At 54.9% G+C, this 16,260-nt stretch overlaps 1 protein-coding gene and 1 pseudogene across 1 annotated transcript in view; one reads left to right on the top strand and one right to left on the bottom strand.

Annotated features, from left to right (window-relative positions):
• Window positions 1-511: 511 nt before the first annotated feature.
• Window positions 512-2,101, bottom strand: LOC138076373 (large ribosomal subunit protein eL18 pseudogene; annotated as a pseudogene).
• A 3,309-nt stretch (window positions 2,102-5,410) lies between these two features.
• RPS6KA1 (ribosomal protein S6 kinase A1) overlaps window positions 5,411-16,260 on the top strand; it is a 37,564-nt gene continuing 26,714 nt past the window's right edge. Inside the window, exons 1-2 of the mRNA XM_068969576.1 lie at window positions 5,411-5,504; window positions 11,652-11,696. Of these exons, the coding sequence (XP_068825677.1) occupies window positions 5,442-5,504; window positions 11,652-11,696 (108 nt within the window). The 5' untranslated portion in view covers window positions 5,411-5,441. The remainder of the gene's footprint in view (window positions 5,505-11,651; window positions 11,697-16,260) is intronic.

Raw genomic sequence — 16,260 nt, 5'->3', positions numbered from 1 at the left:
ATCCTTTTGATTTTTTTTTTCAGTCTTTTAAAGATGTAAAAACCGTTCTTAGCTCATAGGCACATAGAAGAGGCCAGGTTTGGTCCATAGGCCATTCATAGTTCACCCAGCCCTACTGGGCAGAGACCCTCTCTGTGTTTTCCTCCACGGTGTCCTCAGTGCCCAGAACAGTGCCTGGCATATAGCTGCCCATTAGTATCTGTTGACGACCCCCTGTTTACTCTCTGCCCGTTGTCTCCAATTCCATCCTCATCTCTTGCTACTACTGTATCTCCCTCTCCTGCCAGCTCCCATCCTCTGTAACCAGCAGCGAGCTTCTGCGTCTCTCTGCCCTCCCGCCCCTGGTCCCATCTCCAGGTCAGTGGAGGACCCCACTAGCTAATTCTCCAGTAGCCCTGGGACTGTCTCATCTGGATGCTCACATGTCTCCTCTTCTTCTCTGACTGCCCTTGGCCTCATATTTATTTCTCCAGCATCCAAAATCTTTTTACTAACAAGGCAGGATCTGGGGCTAGTTTTTGTAGCAGCAGCTGGCCCACTGGTTTCTGGCGCACTTAAACTTCGAGCCCTGGGAATGCAGGATTTGCCTGTACACCTCTCAGTCTTCACCAGGACCAGAGAGCAGGCCAGCACCACAGCCCTTGGGAGAGTCCAGGGCCAGCTGGTTGAAGGTTGAGGATCTTGCTCCAGGCCTTGGAGATGATGCCCTGGGTTTGGCTGCTCCTGGGGCAGCCTACACACCCTCAGTTTGGTACCTCCTGGGCAGGCACAGCATCAGTTAGAGTCCCTACAACCACAGCTGTTTTGCCTTCCTGGCCAGGAAATTCCATCTTCTAGATCATCCGGGAAAGGGCCAGAGGTGGCTGATTGGTGTAACTTATGAACAAGCTCTTTAGCACAACTTGATCAAAGGAATGGGTTCATTTGGCCAGAAACCTGTACAGCTTGACCAACAGCCTTAGTCCTGGCTTTTGGCCTCATTCTTTACCAGCCTCTTGATCACAGTCATGGGAATTCCTTCAAGCTGAAGCCTCTTCTTACGTCTTCATCTCTCACCAATGGAGAACTCACCCAGTGAGCCCCCCAAGCCCCAGTCTACTGCCCTCTTCCTACTTTTCAGGGGCAATAATTTGGAGAGAAGGGAGAGGGTCTAGGATTCTCACATACCCTTCCCAGTGAGCACCAATCGTGCACCAGACACCGCACAGGTATTTTGTTCTCTGACTTCACCTAATAACTCATAACCACTCCTATTTTACAGATGTGGAAACAAACTCAGATGTGTTAACTGAAATTCTCAGTCAGGCAACTAGGAAGCGGGCAAGCAGGGGTTAGAGTCCAGGTTGGTGTGGCTCTATTCACAAGCCTATTTTGAGGGCTTGCCATGACTGCCATATCCAGCGAGTATCAGTAAACAAAACAGACAAGTCCTACCTCATGGAGCTTTTTTCCTAGTGGGAGAAACAAACAATAAACCGGTAAATATACAATATGATTGCTGGTAGAGAGGCGTGCCATGAAAGAAAGATGAGATAATACCACTGGGACTTCTCTGGTGGTCCACTGGTTAAGAATCCACCTGCTGATGCAGGGGACAGGGGTTGGATCCCTGGTCAGGGAACTGGATGCCACACGCCACGATGAGGACTGAAAACCCCATGTGCCACAGCCAAGACCTGGTGCAGTCAAATAAATAAATAAAATATTTTTAAACGTTTAATTATCCAGATTGAAAAAATAAGCTGTCATAGCTGCTGCTGATGAGTATTTAAATGCTGAGCCAAGTTCTGGTTAAAGGTAACTACCATTATGATCGTTCCCCACATGCTGTTCCACCTGCTACTGGGAGACACATGTGCCAACCTTCCTCTACTGAAAGGCCAAAAAAAAGGAGTGACAGACTCCCTTCCTGGGGCAGGGAGCATCCAGAACCTGCACTCTTGAACACTATAGCAAGCTCATGGCCAGGCTACAGGAGAAGGACCTAAAACTAGGTACTCAGCCCCTATCAGCTCAGACCGCTGCTCCAGGCCAGAATAACCTCTTCCACAGGGGACAGACTAAGAATCTCACCTGTGTCCAGCACACACTTATGAGTCATTCATTTAACAAACACCTCAAGTGACTGCCCAGAACAGCCTGTTTTCATCCTATTATGAATAGTAATCATAGCTAGCTTTTATCCACACCTCAGAGTGTAGCATTTCAGACCCTGAGATAGATTGGCTGCCTGGATCCGAGTCCCAGGTTTACTGTGTTGCAGCCAGATGCTGCTGCACATATCATTTAGCCTCGCTGAGCATCTCCTATGTGCCAGGCAGAGTGTCAGGTGCCAGGAAAACAAGAAAGAGCCAAGAAGAGCTGATTGCTGCCCTCTCACAGCTTACTGTCTAATTGGAGAGCCAGATGTTAATCAAGCAATCACAAAAACAAATGCAAAAGTATACCTTGAGGTATACGTCCCTGGTGGCTCTGACAGTAGAGAATCTGCTTGCAATGCTGGAGACCCGGGTTCGATCCCTGGGTTGGGAAGTTTCCCTGGAGAAGGAAATGGCAAACCACTCCAGTATTCTGTCCTGGAGAACATCATGGACAGTGGAGCCTGGTAGGCTACAGTTCACGGGGTCTCAGAGCTGGACACGACTGAGTGACTAACACTTTCACTTTCACACCTTGAGGAGCACTCAGGAGCAGTGTCCATTGTCCATAACAGGGAGGTAGAGAAAGATGTCCTGGAGGAAGTGATTGTGGAGATAAACTGGCTTGAGGAAGATGGAAGACAGTTTTAAGAACAAAGAACAAGGCGCTGTGGCAGGGGAACTGCAGGAAAGTCAGGAAAGTTCCAATCAGGGGAACTGCTGGAGCTGGAGAGAAACGGAGAAAACTGTGAGCTGAGGCTGCAGTGAGCTGAGGCTGCAGCGGGATCAGCACATTGTAGGCTATAGATTGGTGTCTTGATGTCCACAGCTCTCTGCTGAGTGACCGCAACATCCCTACTACAATGATGGCAAGCCGACCTGCCCAAGCTCCCAGGCAGGGCCCAGGTGTCCTCTGCCCTCTCCCCCGCCCTCTGCTCCCTTTTCCATCATGACCTGCTGCCTTTCCAATACTTTTCAGAGGACACAGGAAATGAAATATTCACAGGAAAGCACAATCACTACTGGATCCTTAAATTGAGATGATGCACTTGATAGGGAATCCTTTTGTGTAAGAAGGGAAAGGACAAGAACAGCCGCTCCAGGAAGGGGGCAGACTGAAGGGAAAATCATTCCAGTTTTGCCTTCACCTACACACTTCCCACTCATCACCTCATTTTCCTCACCCAGTCCTTTGCCCTTATTCTCTGGGTCTCAGTGTTTCTTCCCAACTTTAACTTATTTAAACTGGTTTGCAGCCAGATATTCGGCACCTGTGTGCAATCTGTTCTGAGTCCTGAGTAGGATGACTAGATTTAGCAAATCAATGGGATACCCAATCAAATCTGAATTCAGAGAAACAATAACCATTTTTTAGTCTAAGTAGGTCCAAATATTACAACGCTATCCCTGAGCAGCAGGGGCTGGGGTGTCAGAAACTGGCTCCGGTCAACTGATAACTAACGCTGATGATAATAACAGGTGCCAACATTGGCCCAGGTTACCTCCAGTTTGGCCCTCATCAGGGAAGTAACCAAGTGAGTGAACAACAGAATGAACTCTGGGCCCAGACTACCAGGGTTGTCTGTCAGCTCTGCCATTTTCTAGCTGTGTAACATTGGAGGGACTCAACAAATGAAATGCTTAACTTCTCTGTTCTCAATTTCTTCATCTGTATATTGGAGTAATAACAGCACTTACTTTATCAAGATGTCGTGAGGATCAAATGCATTTACAGGTGAAGTGTTTAGAACAGTACCTGGTCCACGGTAAGTGCTGTGTTAATGTTAGCTGTGATTATTCATCTAAGCACACCAGACCAAATGTAACCTCCATGAGAACACGGATTTTCTTTTGTTCATTGCTAGGAGTGGGGCTGGTTTACAGTACATGCTCAAGAAGAGGGCCTGGCAAGTAATATATACCCATAAATATTTATTGAATTAAATCTAGTCCTCAGGATATACCAGAAAGATTGGAATCATGATTCCCTTTTTACAGATAAGGAAACAGGTTTAGGGACATGAAAGGAGTTTTCTAACGTTAAGGATGTAGCAAGGTCATGAAATAATGGGAGCATGTGGATTCAGGAGAAACCTTCATTGACTGTTTTTAAGGTCCTATAATCCGTTCCCAACCTGCTGTGTGACCTCGGGTAAGTCACCCGAGGGTGACTTTCTGAAGCTGTTTTATGATGTGTAAACCGGGAGGTCATAAGTTGGTGAAGCCTGATCAGAAGAAGACCTCTGATAAACAATCCTGCCTTAGAACAGCTTTGCAAATGGCCATTCTTCCCCCTCCATGAAACCGCCAAGCCCATCTCTACACTCTTCCAGGGGTGAATCTCACCACACCTGGACTCCTAACACCGCTTTAGATGGAGGCTGAGTCTCTCCAGGGGGAATCCCTCTCCCTGGCCTCTTACTACAAGTGCAGCCCAAGTGTCGGTGGATCCTGGGAGCCTCCCCAGAGGAGGCACAAACCCAAATCAGCCCGGAGCCAGGTTTGCAGCTGGAGAGATTCTGGAGAGACATGGCTTGAAAAGAGCAAAGCACACGTATTAAGATATCAGTCTGGAGGCACTGTGGGCCCTGATGGTGGCGAAAGAAGATCCGTACCCTGCCCGGAGCTGGGGCGCAGGGGATCCCACTGTCGCTTTGGGGGTGTGGGAGGGTGGGATGCGGGGAGTGTCCTAGGGCCTCGCAACGAGGGGAGTAGGGCTCAGGCTCCTTTCCTTTTCCAGCTTCTCCCTGGGTCAGGCCTAGGACATTCGGTGTGACTGGGAGTGGGGGGGGGGGGGGTGGTTTGAAGGGAGATAGGGGAGGTAAAGGGAATAAGGGGGTACAGGCCCGCTGGAGAGAGAGGGGGCATCTGGGGAGCTATTCCAAATGAGCTGAGTGTGGGGAGGTTTGGGCCCCGGGGACCGGGCTTGGGAGGGAGGAGCCAGGAGAGCCTTTCCTGGGTGGAGGGGAGCGTGGGCCCGGGGCTCACGGTGGAGGCGGGGCCCTCACTCCCGGCGTGGCGGAGGCGGGGGTCCTCCCTGGGAATGCCGCGCCGCGGGGGCCGGGGCGGGGCTTCGCTGTCCCCGCCCCCTCGCGCAGGTAGCCAATGGGCGCGGCGGCGCCGGGTGACGGAGGGAGCCGAAGTGCTAGTGCCGCGGCGGCGGCGGCGGACGGCCCAGCCAGAGCAAGAGGGTCTCGGCGGGGAGGAAGGGGACGCTGGGGGCGCTGAGCGTGGGACCTCAGAACCCAGGAGGCGGCGCGGCTCTGGCCGCCGGTGGAGCACGGGCGGCCCGGCGGCGGCGCGATGCCGCTCGCCCAGCTCAAGGAGCCCTGGCCGCTCATGGAGCTGGTGCCGCTGGACCCGGAGGTGAGTGAGCTGGGCGGGGGACGGGCGCCGGCGGCCGGCAAGCCCGAGTCCCCGCAGGGGCGGGGCGGCTCGCGGCGCCGCTGTAGCCTGGCGGGCGCCCGCGAGGACGCGAGTGCCCTCCGGTCTCCAGCCTCGTCTCCGGCTCCACCCCCTAATGCCCCGTGTGTGTGTGCGCCAGGGACCTTTCTGCCAAGCCCCGAGGAAGCCCCTTACCCCGGAGAGCGAATCCTGTGCTGCGCTTAGATCTGACCCCCGCCTCACCCCACACACACCTGGGACCTGTACCCGGAGCCGTCGGAGGTTCCTTCATTAGGGCAGACGGACCTGGGCTGGGATGCCAGATGTCTTGGATTCCACGAGACGAGGGTCATGGGAGCCCCCCTCCCCCGCGCCCCCTGCCAACTTCTTGATGTCTCACAGCGGCCCTACCCCAAGAGCTCCCGGCGTCTCCGCTGCTGACCTTAGAAGGATTCCCTTCTTGATCGTCGCAGTTGTGGAATTTGGGGTGACTCTGCCCGTCTGGGGCTGAAACCCTTGGTTTTCTTTGCTCCAGGCTAGGGTCAGAGGACGCCTGTGTCACCTCTCCCAGGCTGGAGAGAAAAGAATGGGGAAAAGTCCTTAGACCTTTGAGAAAATTATTCCTGGAGATGAGGAGGTCCTTGGTTCCTGCCCCCTCCCATAGGAAGGGTTGGGCCTCTAGGGAATTTGGCCTTTGCCTGCCTAGCTTCTCCCAAAAGCAGCTTTTGCCTCCTGAGGATACTGTGGTTTAGGCCCTAACCTTGCAGAAGGCCTGCTCTTCCTGTGCCCCCCAGGGTCAAGGTCAAGCCCTTGAACTGGCAGATGGAGAAAACTTTCCTCTCAGCCTCATTATGGGAAGGACAGTAGGTGATACTGCCTTTCCAGGGGGATGTGGGGATATGAGGGAGATGATGGAAACCTCAGACAGCCTGAGACCCAAAGTGATTTTCTTCTGGCTGGGGCTTGGACCCCTCCCCACTTAGATCCCCTCCTCTGCCCTCTCTTACCTGGGGCAACCACCAAGTGCCTTGCCCCTCAGGGCTGCTGGTTGGGAGCTGAGTGAGGATCCTGGGTCCCCAGCACCCGGAGTGTGCTGCCCCTTTAAAGGGATGGTCACCGCTGACACTGGCTATTGGAGGGTGGGCGCGGCAAGATTAGGTAACCAACCTGAAGGCGCAATTTGGAGTAAATTGCTCTGGGATCCCTGCCATGGGGTTTTTACGGGCCCTGCACAGCTCAGAAGTTCTCCCGCTGACTCACCCTCCGAACTGAGGAACACGGCCCTCTGCAGCCCCTAGCCACGGGCTGCCCACCCTCTAGGACTGGGGCACAAGGGGTTGGGGGCGGTGCTCAGAGGTAAATTCCTTTGTCCTGGCACACCCTTGAGACCTAGGCCTCCCTAGAGGAAGGTGGACTGGGAGAGGCCAGGGAGGGACTTACTGTGGGTTATACTAGTTGGGAAGGCAGACACCCAGAAATTCAATTCCCAGTCCAGGGCACTGCTTCCTGCTTCTCTTTGGGAAATCCTGAGGCAGGGACCAGGTTTAAACAGGAAACTCAATTCAGTTTTAGTCCTACTGCACCTGAACTTTGAGAGGAAAAAAAGGCAGGCTTATTTCCTTGGTTTAGGGGGGCTGTGATTTCTCCAGGAGCTTCACCTCGAATTTGCTGTGTGACCCTCAGTCAGTCCATAGCCTCTCTGGACCTCTGTTTCTCCACTGGCCAGGGCTGGGTTCTGGCCTCTGCTTTCTGGGCCTGAGAGGGTACGGAGGCCTAAGGAGTGCTGCCCGTTTTCCTCCTCCCCACTCCATGGAAGTGCCAGGCGACTCGGTGTTATTGTTTGGGTAACAGGAGCCATGGGGCAGCCAGGGCGCGGGTTGGGTGCAGGTTCTTACTGGAGAACAGGGCCTTGCTGTTCTCAGCCCAGGTGACACGTAAGTGATACAGCACCCTGACCTGCAGGTACAGGCTCCTGGCCGGGAGGGAGGCAGGCTGAGGGGCTGGCAGGGCATTTGGCAGAGGCCTGGGATCTGCCCTCCCTGTGACGCTGCCGAGAATGGGCTGCTCAGAGGCAGGGCCTTGTCTGGGGTGTGGCCCAGGTGGAGCCACCCCACTGGAAGTGTGGGTGAGGATCCTGCCGGGGCCTTCCCCTGGCCCTGCTGGGCTCAGTAACTGTGGCCGCAGGCCCAGCTTTGCTGTGCAGAGCTTTGCTCTGTGCTGTCCACCGCACTCCACCAGGGTGGCCTTATTAAAGTCAAATAATTCTGCAAACAGCTTCTCAGGGTAGGGAGTATTACCTCTGTCATCATATGGAACAACTGAACTCAGAGGGACCTGGCCTGCGAATTAATGTCAGAGTCAGAATTAGAATCCAGATCTCTTGCTGTCTTCTACCCAGTAGGGGGGAGACTTAAAGACAGGCAAGAGCTGGGATCAAGCCGGCCAGGTGGAAGGTACTCCAGGAGAGGCTCCGGATGTTGGCACACTCTCCTGTCCAGCCTTGGCTGAGGGCTAGTAGTGCCAGCCAGCCCTGGCACCTGGCCCCCAGCTTCCAGCAGCGGGCAGAGTTGCCAGTGCTGGGCTCTGAACCCAACTCCTGGGGCTGCTTCCTGCCTATGGGGCACGTGCTGTCTTTGTCCATCTGCTGCCCAGCTTCTCCAGACACTGCCCCGGACGCTTTTTTTCCCAAGACAGAGTGGCTTGGGTGGGAAGGAAGGATGCTTATTGGAACCCATCTCTGACCTCTGGGGAGGGGGCACAATGGCCTGGGGGCCCTCGGTCGCTGTGCCCATGAGTATTGCTCTCTGAGGAAGCAGGAGGAGAGAGTCTCCACCCTCTAAGGGGCCAGAAGGCCTTTCCTGTAGACTCGTAGACAAGGTCTTTCATTCAGTATTCTGCAAGGTCAGTATCATTGTCCTCATTCATTCATTCAGCAAGTGTTTATTGAGCACTTACAATGCGGCAAGTACTTCTCCAACCAGCAGGGTGCCACTGTGAACAAGACAGACCTGCCCGCCTAGTACAGGTGAGGAGACCGAGGCTCAAGAAGTAATGTGACAGACACATTCAGAGCGAGTGGCTGGCAGAGCTGGCAGCAGGGGCTCTGTCTCTGTGGCTGCAGACCTGTGCTCTTTCCACCCTCTGTACAACAGTCAGTCCGGAAGGGCAGATGCGCCCTGTCTTCCCAGGACCCTGGCTTTCAAGGGGAAGGTCACCTGTGGTCCTCTCTGCACTCCTAGTGCTCTCTCCAGGGCTGCCCATTTCCCCCTAGAGACCTTGTGCATCAGCTCTTACAGGCCTGGGCGTTCCATGAGGATGGTACCCAAGCCAGACCCCGGGACTGGAGGCAGCCAGACAGGCTCCCTGAATCCTCCAAGATACTGCCCTGTAAGCGCCCACCTCTGGATTCACCCACCACCTCCTCCTCTCTCTCACTGGGGATTCACGTGACTCTGGGTCATAGCCCCATGTCTGTCACCTGCTAACAGAGAGGCCACAGTTAAGTCACTCAGCTCTTCTGAGCCTCATCTGAAAAATGGGAGGAATAGAACCTACTCTGGCCTCCTTGCTTGCTTTGCTGGTTTGAGGTTTCATTTGACAGGCTATGTGCCAGACCCTGAGCTGGGTGCCAAGGAGACAATACCGGACAAGCCGTGGCTCCTCCCTGAGTTAATCTGAGGTTTGCTCGGTGCTGTGAGGCCCAGAGGAGGGAGGAAAGGACTTAAGGCTGTATGGACAGAGGAGAAGACATTTAACCAGGTCCTCAAAGAAGACCAGGAGTGTGCTGGAGTGACTGGGCAGGAAAGACTTTCTTGGTAGAAGGAGCCACCGTGCGAATGCTTGGGGACAAGCTGGCCTGTTTAGGGTCTCAGCTTGTTCAGTTTAGCTCCAAAATCGGGATAGTAATAATGGTGATTGTCTGTGGACCAGTTATATGCCAGCTGTACTTTTTTTTTTTTTTTAATATTTATTTAGCTGTCCCAGATCTTAGTTGTAGCACTTGGGATCTTTAGCTGTGGCATGTGGGATCTGACCAGGGATCGAACCTGGGCCCCCCTGCTTTGGGAGTGTAGAGTCTTGGCCCACTGGACCACCAGGGACGTCCCTGGATGTATCTATTTTATAGACACTATTTTGCTTGCTTCTTAAAGCTACCCAGTGAGGTACATTACCTTTATCCCCATTTCACAGATGAGGAAACTGAAGCTTTGAGAAATGCAGTAACCTCAGGGTTATGCAGGTGATAGAAACCAGAATTTGAACCCACAAGGTCAGATTCCAGAACCCACATTAATCACCTGTGGGAGCTGGAGATGACGGCTTTGAATGCCATACCAAGGAGCTAGGACTTTATCCCACAGGCAGTGGGAAGCCGTGGAAGAGTTTGAGGCCTGGTACCTAGAAAGTTCTCAGTAAGGAGTGAGTGAGTGACCAGGGGAGTCACTCAAATGTAATGGTTGCAGTTGAGTTTTAGGAAGGGTGAGGGCTTAGAATGGGGGAGGCTGGTGTGTAGGCCCTTGTTATCATCCAAGGTTATGTCAGGAGTCTGCAATGCTGGGTGAAGTGGAACTCTGTCTACGAAGGCCTCACGCCTCCTCCTCCCCTCAGGCCTGGTTCCACCCGGTCCTGTTCCCCAAGCTCCTGAGAGAGAACACGTATGGTGGAGCCTCAGAACGCTGGCCCCTGGGGAGGATTAGGGGCATTAAGGGGGTTCAAGGGGCAGGATGTCCAGGGACTGGCGGGGAGGGAGTGCTGCTCCAGGAGCAGGGAGATTATATAATGGGGAAAGCACAGCTGTGCCCGCTGCTGCCAACAAGACTGCAGCTGCCCTGTGGACTTGGCCCCTGGTCCAAAGTCCTGGGTCTTCCTGGTCTCTCCACACTCTTGCTGCGCATGAGGGCTGGGGACCACTCCTTTTAGCTTCCCAAGGCCCGGATGGGGTAGGTTACTCACTTCTTATCACACAGGAAAGGGGTGGTATACCCAGGGTGGACAGCACCCAGCGGAGGGTGAAGTCTGGGGTCTGGAGGACTGTGCAGGGGTGAGCTGCCATGCCTGCATCTCTGTTGCCCTGGCTGGGCGCTGGGCTCCTCTTCCTCAGTCTCTTGAGCACCTCCTGGTGTCAGAGACCGGATTTTGAATCCCCGTTGAGCAGCATTGTGGCTTAGGTGCCGTCACTAGGCTTCTCTGCGCCTCAGTTTCTTTCTCTGCCAAATGGGACCCGGGCCTACCTCCCAGGTCAGGAGGGTTTAATGGTGCCACAGATGTGAGGTACCAAAGCCAGTGCCGGCGTGCAGCGGGGGCTCAGAAGAGAGCAGCTGTTAGCACCAAAAGCCTCATCTCTGCCTCCCAGGACTCCCCGTTTATTAGGAGGGGCTCCCAGGTAGCACTAGTGGTAAAGAACCTGCCTGCCAATGCAAGAGACCTAAGAGACGTGAGTTCAGTCCCTGGGTGGGGAAGATTCCCTGGAGAAGGGAAAGGCAACCCACTCCAATACTCTTGTCTGGAGAATCCCACGGACAGAGGAGCCTGGCAGGCTACAGTTCATGGGGTTGCGAAGAGTTGGACACAATTGAAGTGACTTAGCACGCACGGCCCATGAGTCAGTAGTCCCTGCATTGTGATAAGTGGTAAAATGAAGGTTCATAGGGAGTAGCAGTGATTCTGCAAGGATGGAGAGGGGTCCCAGAGCAGGCAGGGCCAGAGCATTTCTGGGCTGGACACCCTCCCAGACTTTATGTCCTTCAACCCTTGCATCAACTCTGGGAGGTGGATGTAAATACCCATGTTACAGATTGGGAAACTGAGGCGTCTTGAGTTGGTTAGTTGGCACACACCCATAGTCCTTTCCTTCTCACTGGGAGGAGGTGGCATTTGAGCCGGACCTTCAAAGATGAGATGTTTTCTAGGCAGAGAACATGGGAGGGGTGCCCAAAGCGGGCTGCCTGAGTTGGGGCGATTGCAGGAGGCTTGAGGCCTGTCCCCTCCCAGAACTCCCGCCCCCACCTCCAGGGCCCCTCTAGCCACTGGGAGCATCCAAGGGCCGGGGCGCCTCATAGGGTCTGTCTTTGCTTTGTGCCACTCTGGTAAGTTCTGACAGTGTTCCCCACTCTCTCCTCTCTTTTCCAGAATGGACAAGCCTCAGGGGAGGAAGCTGGGCTTCAGCCATCCAAGGTAAGGGCCAGGCCCTAGCACCGGAGCTAGGGATCGTCAGGGGTGGAGTGACTGTTTGCCTGGAGTGGACAAGGAAGGAGGCACTGACCTTGTCCCGCCCAGGTGTGAGGCCCCCTGGCCCAGCTCAGCCTTCCTTCTCTGAAAGTGAAAGTCACTCAGTCATATCCCACTCTTTGCAACCCCGTGGACTCTACAGTCCATGGGATTCTCCAGGCCAGAATACTAGAGTGGGTAGCCGTTCCCTTCTCCAAGGGATCTTCCCAACCCAGGGATTGAACTGCGTGTTAAAGGTGGATTCTTTACCAACTGAGCCACCAGGGAAGCCCAAGTCCTTCTCTGGGCCCACCTAATGCTCGAGGCAGCCCCGTATGTCAGGATTACTCGCTTCAGCCTTCCGGTTCCTCAGGGGAGTGGACTATGGCCCAGACAGGGTCAGAAGCCAGGCTAGAACTCAGGTTTACCTGTCCCCCAGACCAGGACGCTTCCTCTGCTTGTTTACTCGTGGTGGCTTGGCTGACTGTATTAAGAGGGTGAAGGGGTGATGGGAGAGGCTTAAGTCCACTGGGCCTGACGAGGGCATGGCACCTGGTGCTGGAGGGAGCCTGGTGGCCTCCAATCACACCAGGGCCCAGTGCCTGGCGTGGGGCACACAGGCCGTTTCTCAGGCCCCCTCCCAGGCCGGCTCCCTCAGCTCTGCGCTCTCTGCTCCTCTTGGGTCCGTCCCTTCAGCCCCCAGGGCCTGTTGCTGGTTTTGTGTGTTGACAGCACTGCGAGGCTGGGGGACAGTCTGGCCTGGGCTTTCTCATCGCCGTGCTGGGAATGGCCTCACCCAGTTCTCAAGGCGCTGTGAGGTCGTAGAGCTGCTGGCTGGGGAGGGGCTGTGGAAGCCGCCAGGCAGGACAGGGCCTGAGTTCTGGCGGTAGAGCCGACCTGAGTTCTGGTCCTGCCTCCACCATCGCTATTTGACCTGAAGCTTCTCCCTTCTGAGTCTAGTTTCCTCAGCAGTAAAATGGGAATAATGGTACCTGCCTCCTACCTCTCAGGAGTGACGTGAAGGACAGATAGAAGAGCAGCTGCCTGGCACACAGTAGCTTTAGCCCTGGCAGCCTGAGTGCCTGGCCATGTTGCTCAGCTCCACTGCCTGTTAGTGGCCATGCCCTTCTGGCCTGGGTCTGCTCAGGTACCAGACCATAAGCCCGACCTTTGAGATAGACTGAGGGCTGGTCCTGATGTTTGTCTTGACTCAGCCTCCTAAGATAAGGGAGCCGAGTTTCCTGGGGTAGGGCAGGCCAACAGAAGTAGGCTCCCACCCCTCCTCTTTTTGTTACTATGGCAACCTTGGGTCACCAAAGGCCAGGCCGAGTCATGTGGACTGGGCCCCTTGACTTGTCTCAGCCCCATGTCTCAGCCTCCTGTGGGAGAATCTCTTCCCACCAAGTAGCTGCTCCTGGTTGCCTAGTAATGAAGGGACTGTAGGTCTCCAGTGAAGATCCAGATGTTCAGATCTTGGGGCTGTAGTTCTAGGGGTTGCAAATGTGCCTGAAGCTTTGAGGGAACTGGTGGTGAGTACAGCTTCTCACCTCAGAGCTAGAGGGGCTGGTTAAGAGAGGACAAGCACTTACCCAGGTGGACAAACTACTTTTGATCCCAAGTCTGTGATTCCTTCCTGCTTCTGGAGCAGATCCTGGGGTGGGAAGGGAGACGAGGCTGGACATGGATGGGGCAGGGAAAGCCTTGAATGCTACGTTAAGGGAGAGAAAGTGCCATACCAGGAGTTTTGCATTTAGTTCTCAGAACATCCCCAGAGGTAGAAACTGTTACTCTCCCCATTTTACAGATGAGAAAGTTGAGGCCCTAGGTCAGATCGCTAATGGGCAATGAAGTCAGGTCTTGCTTGACCACAGAACCCACATTCCCCAGCCCAGGAGACACACTGAGTGCTGAAGAGGAGGAGCACTGCGTCCCCGTGAGCGCAGTTTCCGTCATTACTCGGTACCTGCTCATTCACCTTCTCTGTTGCTGCAGAATCTCGTAGCATCCCCAGTGCCCACTTTTGGGCTCAACACACCAGGGGGCGCTCAGCCTGTGGTCAGAACCTCATCGCTTTGTGCAGTGGAAGGAGCTGGTTTATCTTTTGCATCATCACATGTTCATGGCACTGGGAATCCCAAAATGAAGTCAACACCCTACCCTCAGGGAGTTCTCAGCATTGGGGAAGGGTGGTGACAAGAAAGCTGTGTGGTGGGTGCAGTGATGGGGAGGAACAGGCTGTGGGCACATAGAACCTCCATTCAGTGCCAGGCCTGACAGTGGGCAGTGAAATATACCACCTTCCTACCTGCCTCTCTGGGGCATGATGAGATGAGCACGTCTCAGGGAACCCTCAAGGTTGAGGGTGGACCAGACGGACGGGCACCGCTGTGTGTGGCAGAAGAGGAAACGTGGGCTATAGGGCACCAGGTCACCTTCCCCGCAGAGCTGGCGTTTGCCTGGGCCTCGAAAGCCGGGATTTGGGCAGCTGGAGAGAGAAGTGGGCCTTCCAGGGGAAGGAGAGGCCTGACTTGAAGGAGAGGCAGGCTCTCTGAGTTCAAAATTCTGCTCCTCTTTCTTATTTGCCAGCTGACCTTGGGCGAGTTGTTTTACCCCTGGGGGCTCAGATGCCTCTTCTGTAAAAGGAGAATAGAGTCCACCCGTCAGGGCCACCCAGAAGGAGGGAACGTGATGTGCATAAACTGGAGCATCCAGCAGTGTTTGAGACATCATATTGGTGTTTAATGCTTGTTTATTTGATCCCTTTCAGGCAGAAGAAGGGATTGGGGTTTCAGCAGCTGTAGAGAGGACTGCAGTCTAGGATGAGAGCTCCCCGTGTGCACCTGGTCCTTCAGGCATGCTGGGGCTCCATTCACCCTCCCTCCCTTCCTGGAGGTGGACTGGGCACCCCAGGCCCCCTCCCTGGCTATCTCCGGAGCTGGACCCCTTGGAAGCGCCTGCAGGTCTATTTTGAGAGCTGAGCGTCTCCCCCCCTCCCCTCCTCTCTTCCTGTTTATGAAACCCTGATCCCTCCCGGATCCCTCATGCTCCCCTGGCTGGAGCTCAGGCAGGATGTGATTGTGGACTTCGGGGAGCCTTGGGAGTCTCAGGTGTTGGGGGGGAGTTTCCCTGGGACTGGCTGGGGAAGGCTCCCTCACCCTCCACCCTCTCAACACCTGAGACCCGTGGACTCTGTCCCTTCAGCCTGCCCAGAGGAGCCCCTGCCGCAGTAAGAAAGCCCTTGCCGTTCAGGGAGTTCTGTTTACCACATCCCTTTATCTTTGTGGCCCATTTTTGCTTCTCAAAACAGCCTTTTGAGGGTGCGAATATTTTACAGAAGAAACTGAGGCTTAGATAGGGAGAGAGGGTTGCCCGGGAACAAATGAGTAGACGGTTCTTAACTTCCCACCCTGCCCTCGCCTCGGGCCTCTTTTCCGTGCTGGCCTTTCTCTACACGGAGTGTCTTTTTTCCTCCTCTCTGCTTGGCCAGCTCCTGTTCATCTTCAGGGTCCAGCTAGACTGTTGCATCTTCCCAGATCTTACCCCGGACAGGTAGTGAGAACCTGTGGGCACCTCCAGCTCTTTGCCTGCACTGTTGCACACCACGCTTCCGTGTCGTTATTGTGTGTTTCGGGGAGCTGCTGAGGACAAGGCTGAAGGCTTCCTTAACACGTGCGCCTCCTAGTGTCTGGCTACTGGCCTGGGGACACAGCCAGGGGCCCATAGCTGTGAGTAATGTCCAGAGGGGATGCAGGCTGGCAGCCTCGCAAGGAGAGTGATGATGAAATGCTTCGGCCTGTAGGCTTCGATTTTGTCCCGAGCTGTCCACCTTTCTGGCCGTGTGGCCTTGGGCAAGTCACTTTCTGTCTGAGTCTGGTTTCCTTCTCTCTGGAATGGGATGACAGCACTTCCCTTGGAGTAGGACACCCGAGCCTGGCAGAATGCACACCAATAAAAGCTGAAGGAAAGAATGACTTCCTGCAATGAATGCTCAGTTAAAAGGCACGATTCTCATTGTCACTGCATGCCAGTCCTGGCCTCAGGCCCAAGGCCAGCTCGCCTATCAAGGAGGCCTGGGAACTGTGGACCCACTGCCCAGAGGCATGCCGGGAGAGGTGTCTGGGGATGTTTGCCCCATGAGAGGGGGCACCCCTGGGAGGCCCTGCAGATGCTGCCAGCTGGGGGCGGGGCTGTTGATGTCCGTTAGGGCCAGAGATCAGCAGGTGGGCTTGGGCTGCAGCTGCTGGAGGGAGGCCTGGGATGGGGACCCTACAGGCCAGGGATCAGGCAGGGAGTGTGGTAGCGGGGGTGGCGGGAGGTGGGGGCGCTCTGGGCTTCTCTCCAGCTGCCTTGTGGGAGGAAGTAAATAAGAGGAAGTATCTATGGGGGGAATGGGGCCACGACCAGGGGGTGGGGTCTGGTGCTGTCCTCCCCACTGCTGCCACCGGCGGCTCCCAGGCCCTGCACACACCCCTCCAGTGCAGGCAGTTTGGAGACAGCTTCCTTCCTATTGCCCCTTCTTGTGCCCTGCCAG

Source organism: Capricornis sumatraensis, chromosome 3, assembly GCF_032405125.1.
Source record: "Capricornis sumatraensis isolate serow.1 chromosome 3, serow.2, whole genome shotgun sequence".
NCBI lineage: Eukaryota > Metazoa > Chordata > Mammalia > Artiodactyla > Bovidae > Capricornis > Capricornis sumatraensis.
The sequence above is the reverse complement of the archived record's forward strand: the minus strand, read 5'-3'. Positions and strand labels throughout refer to the sequence as shown.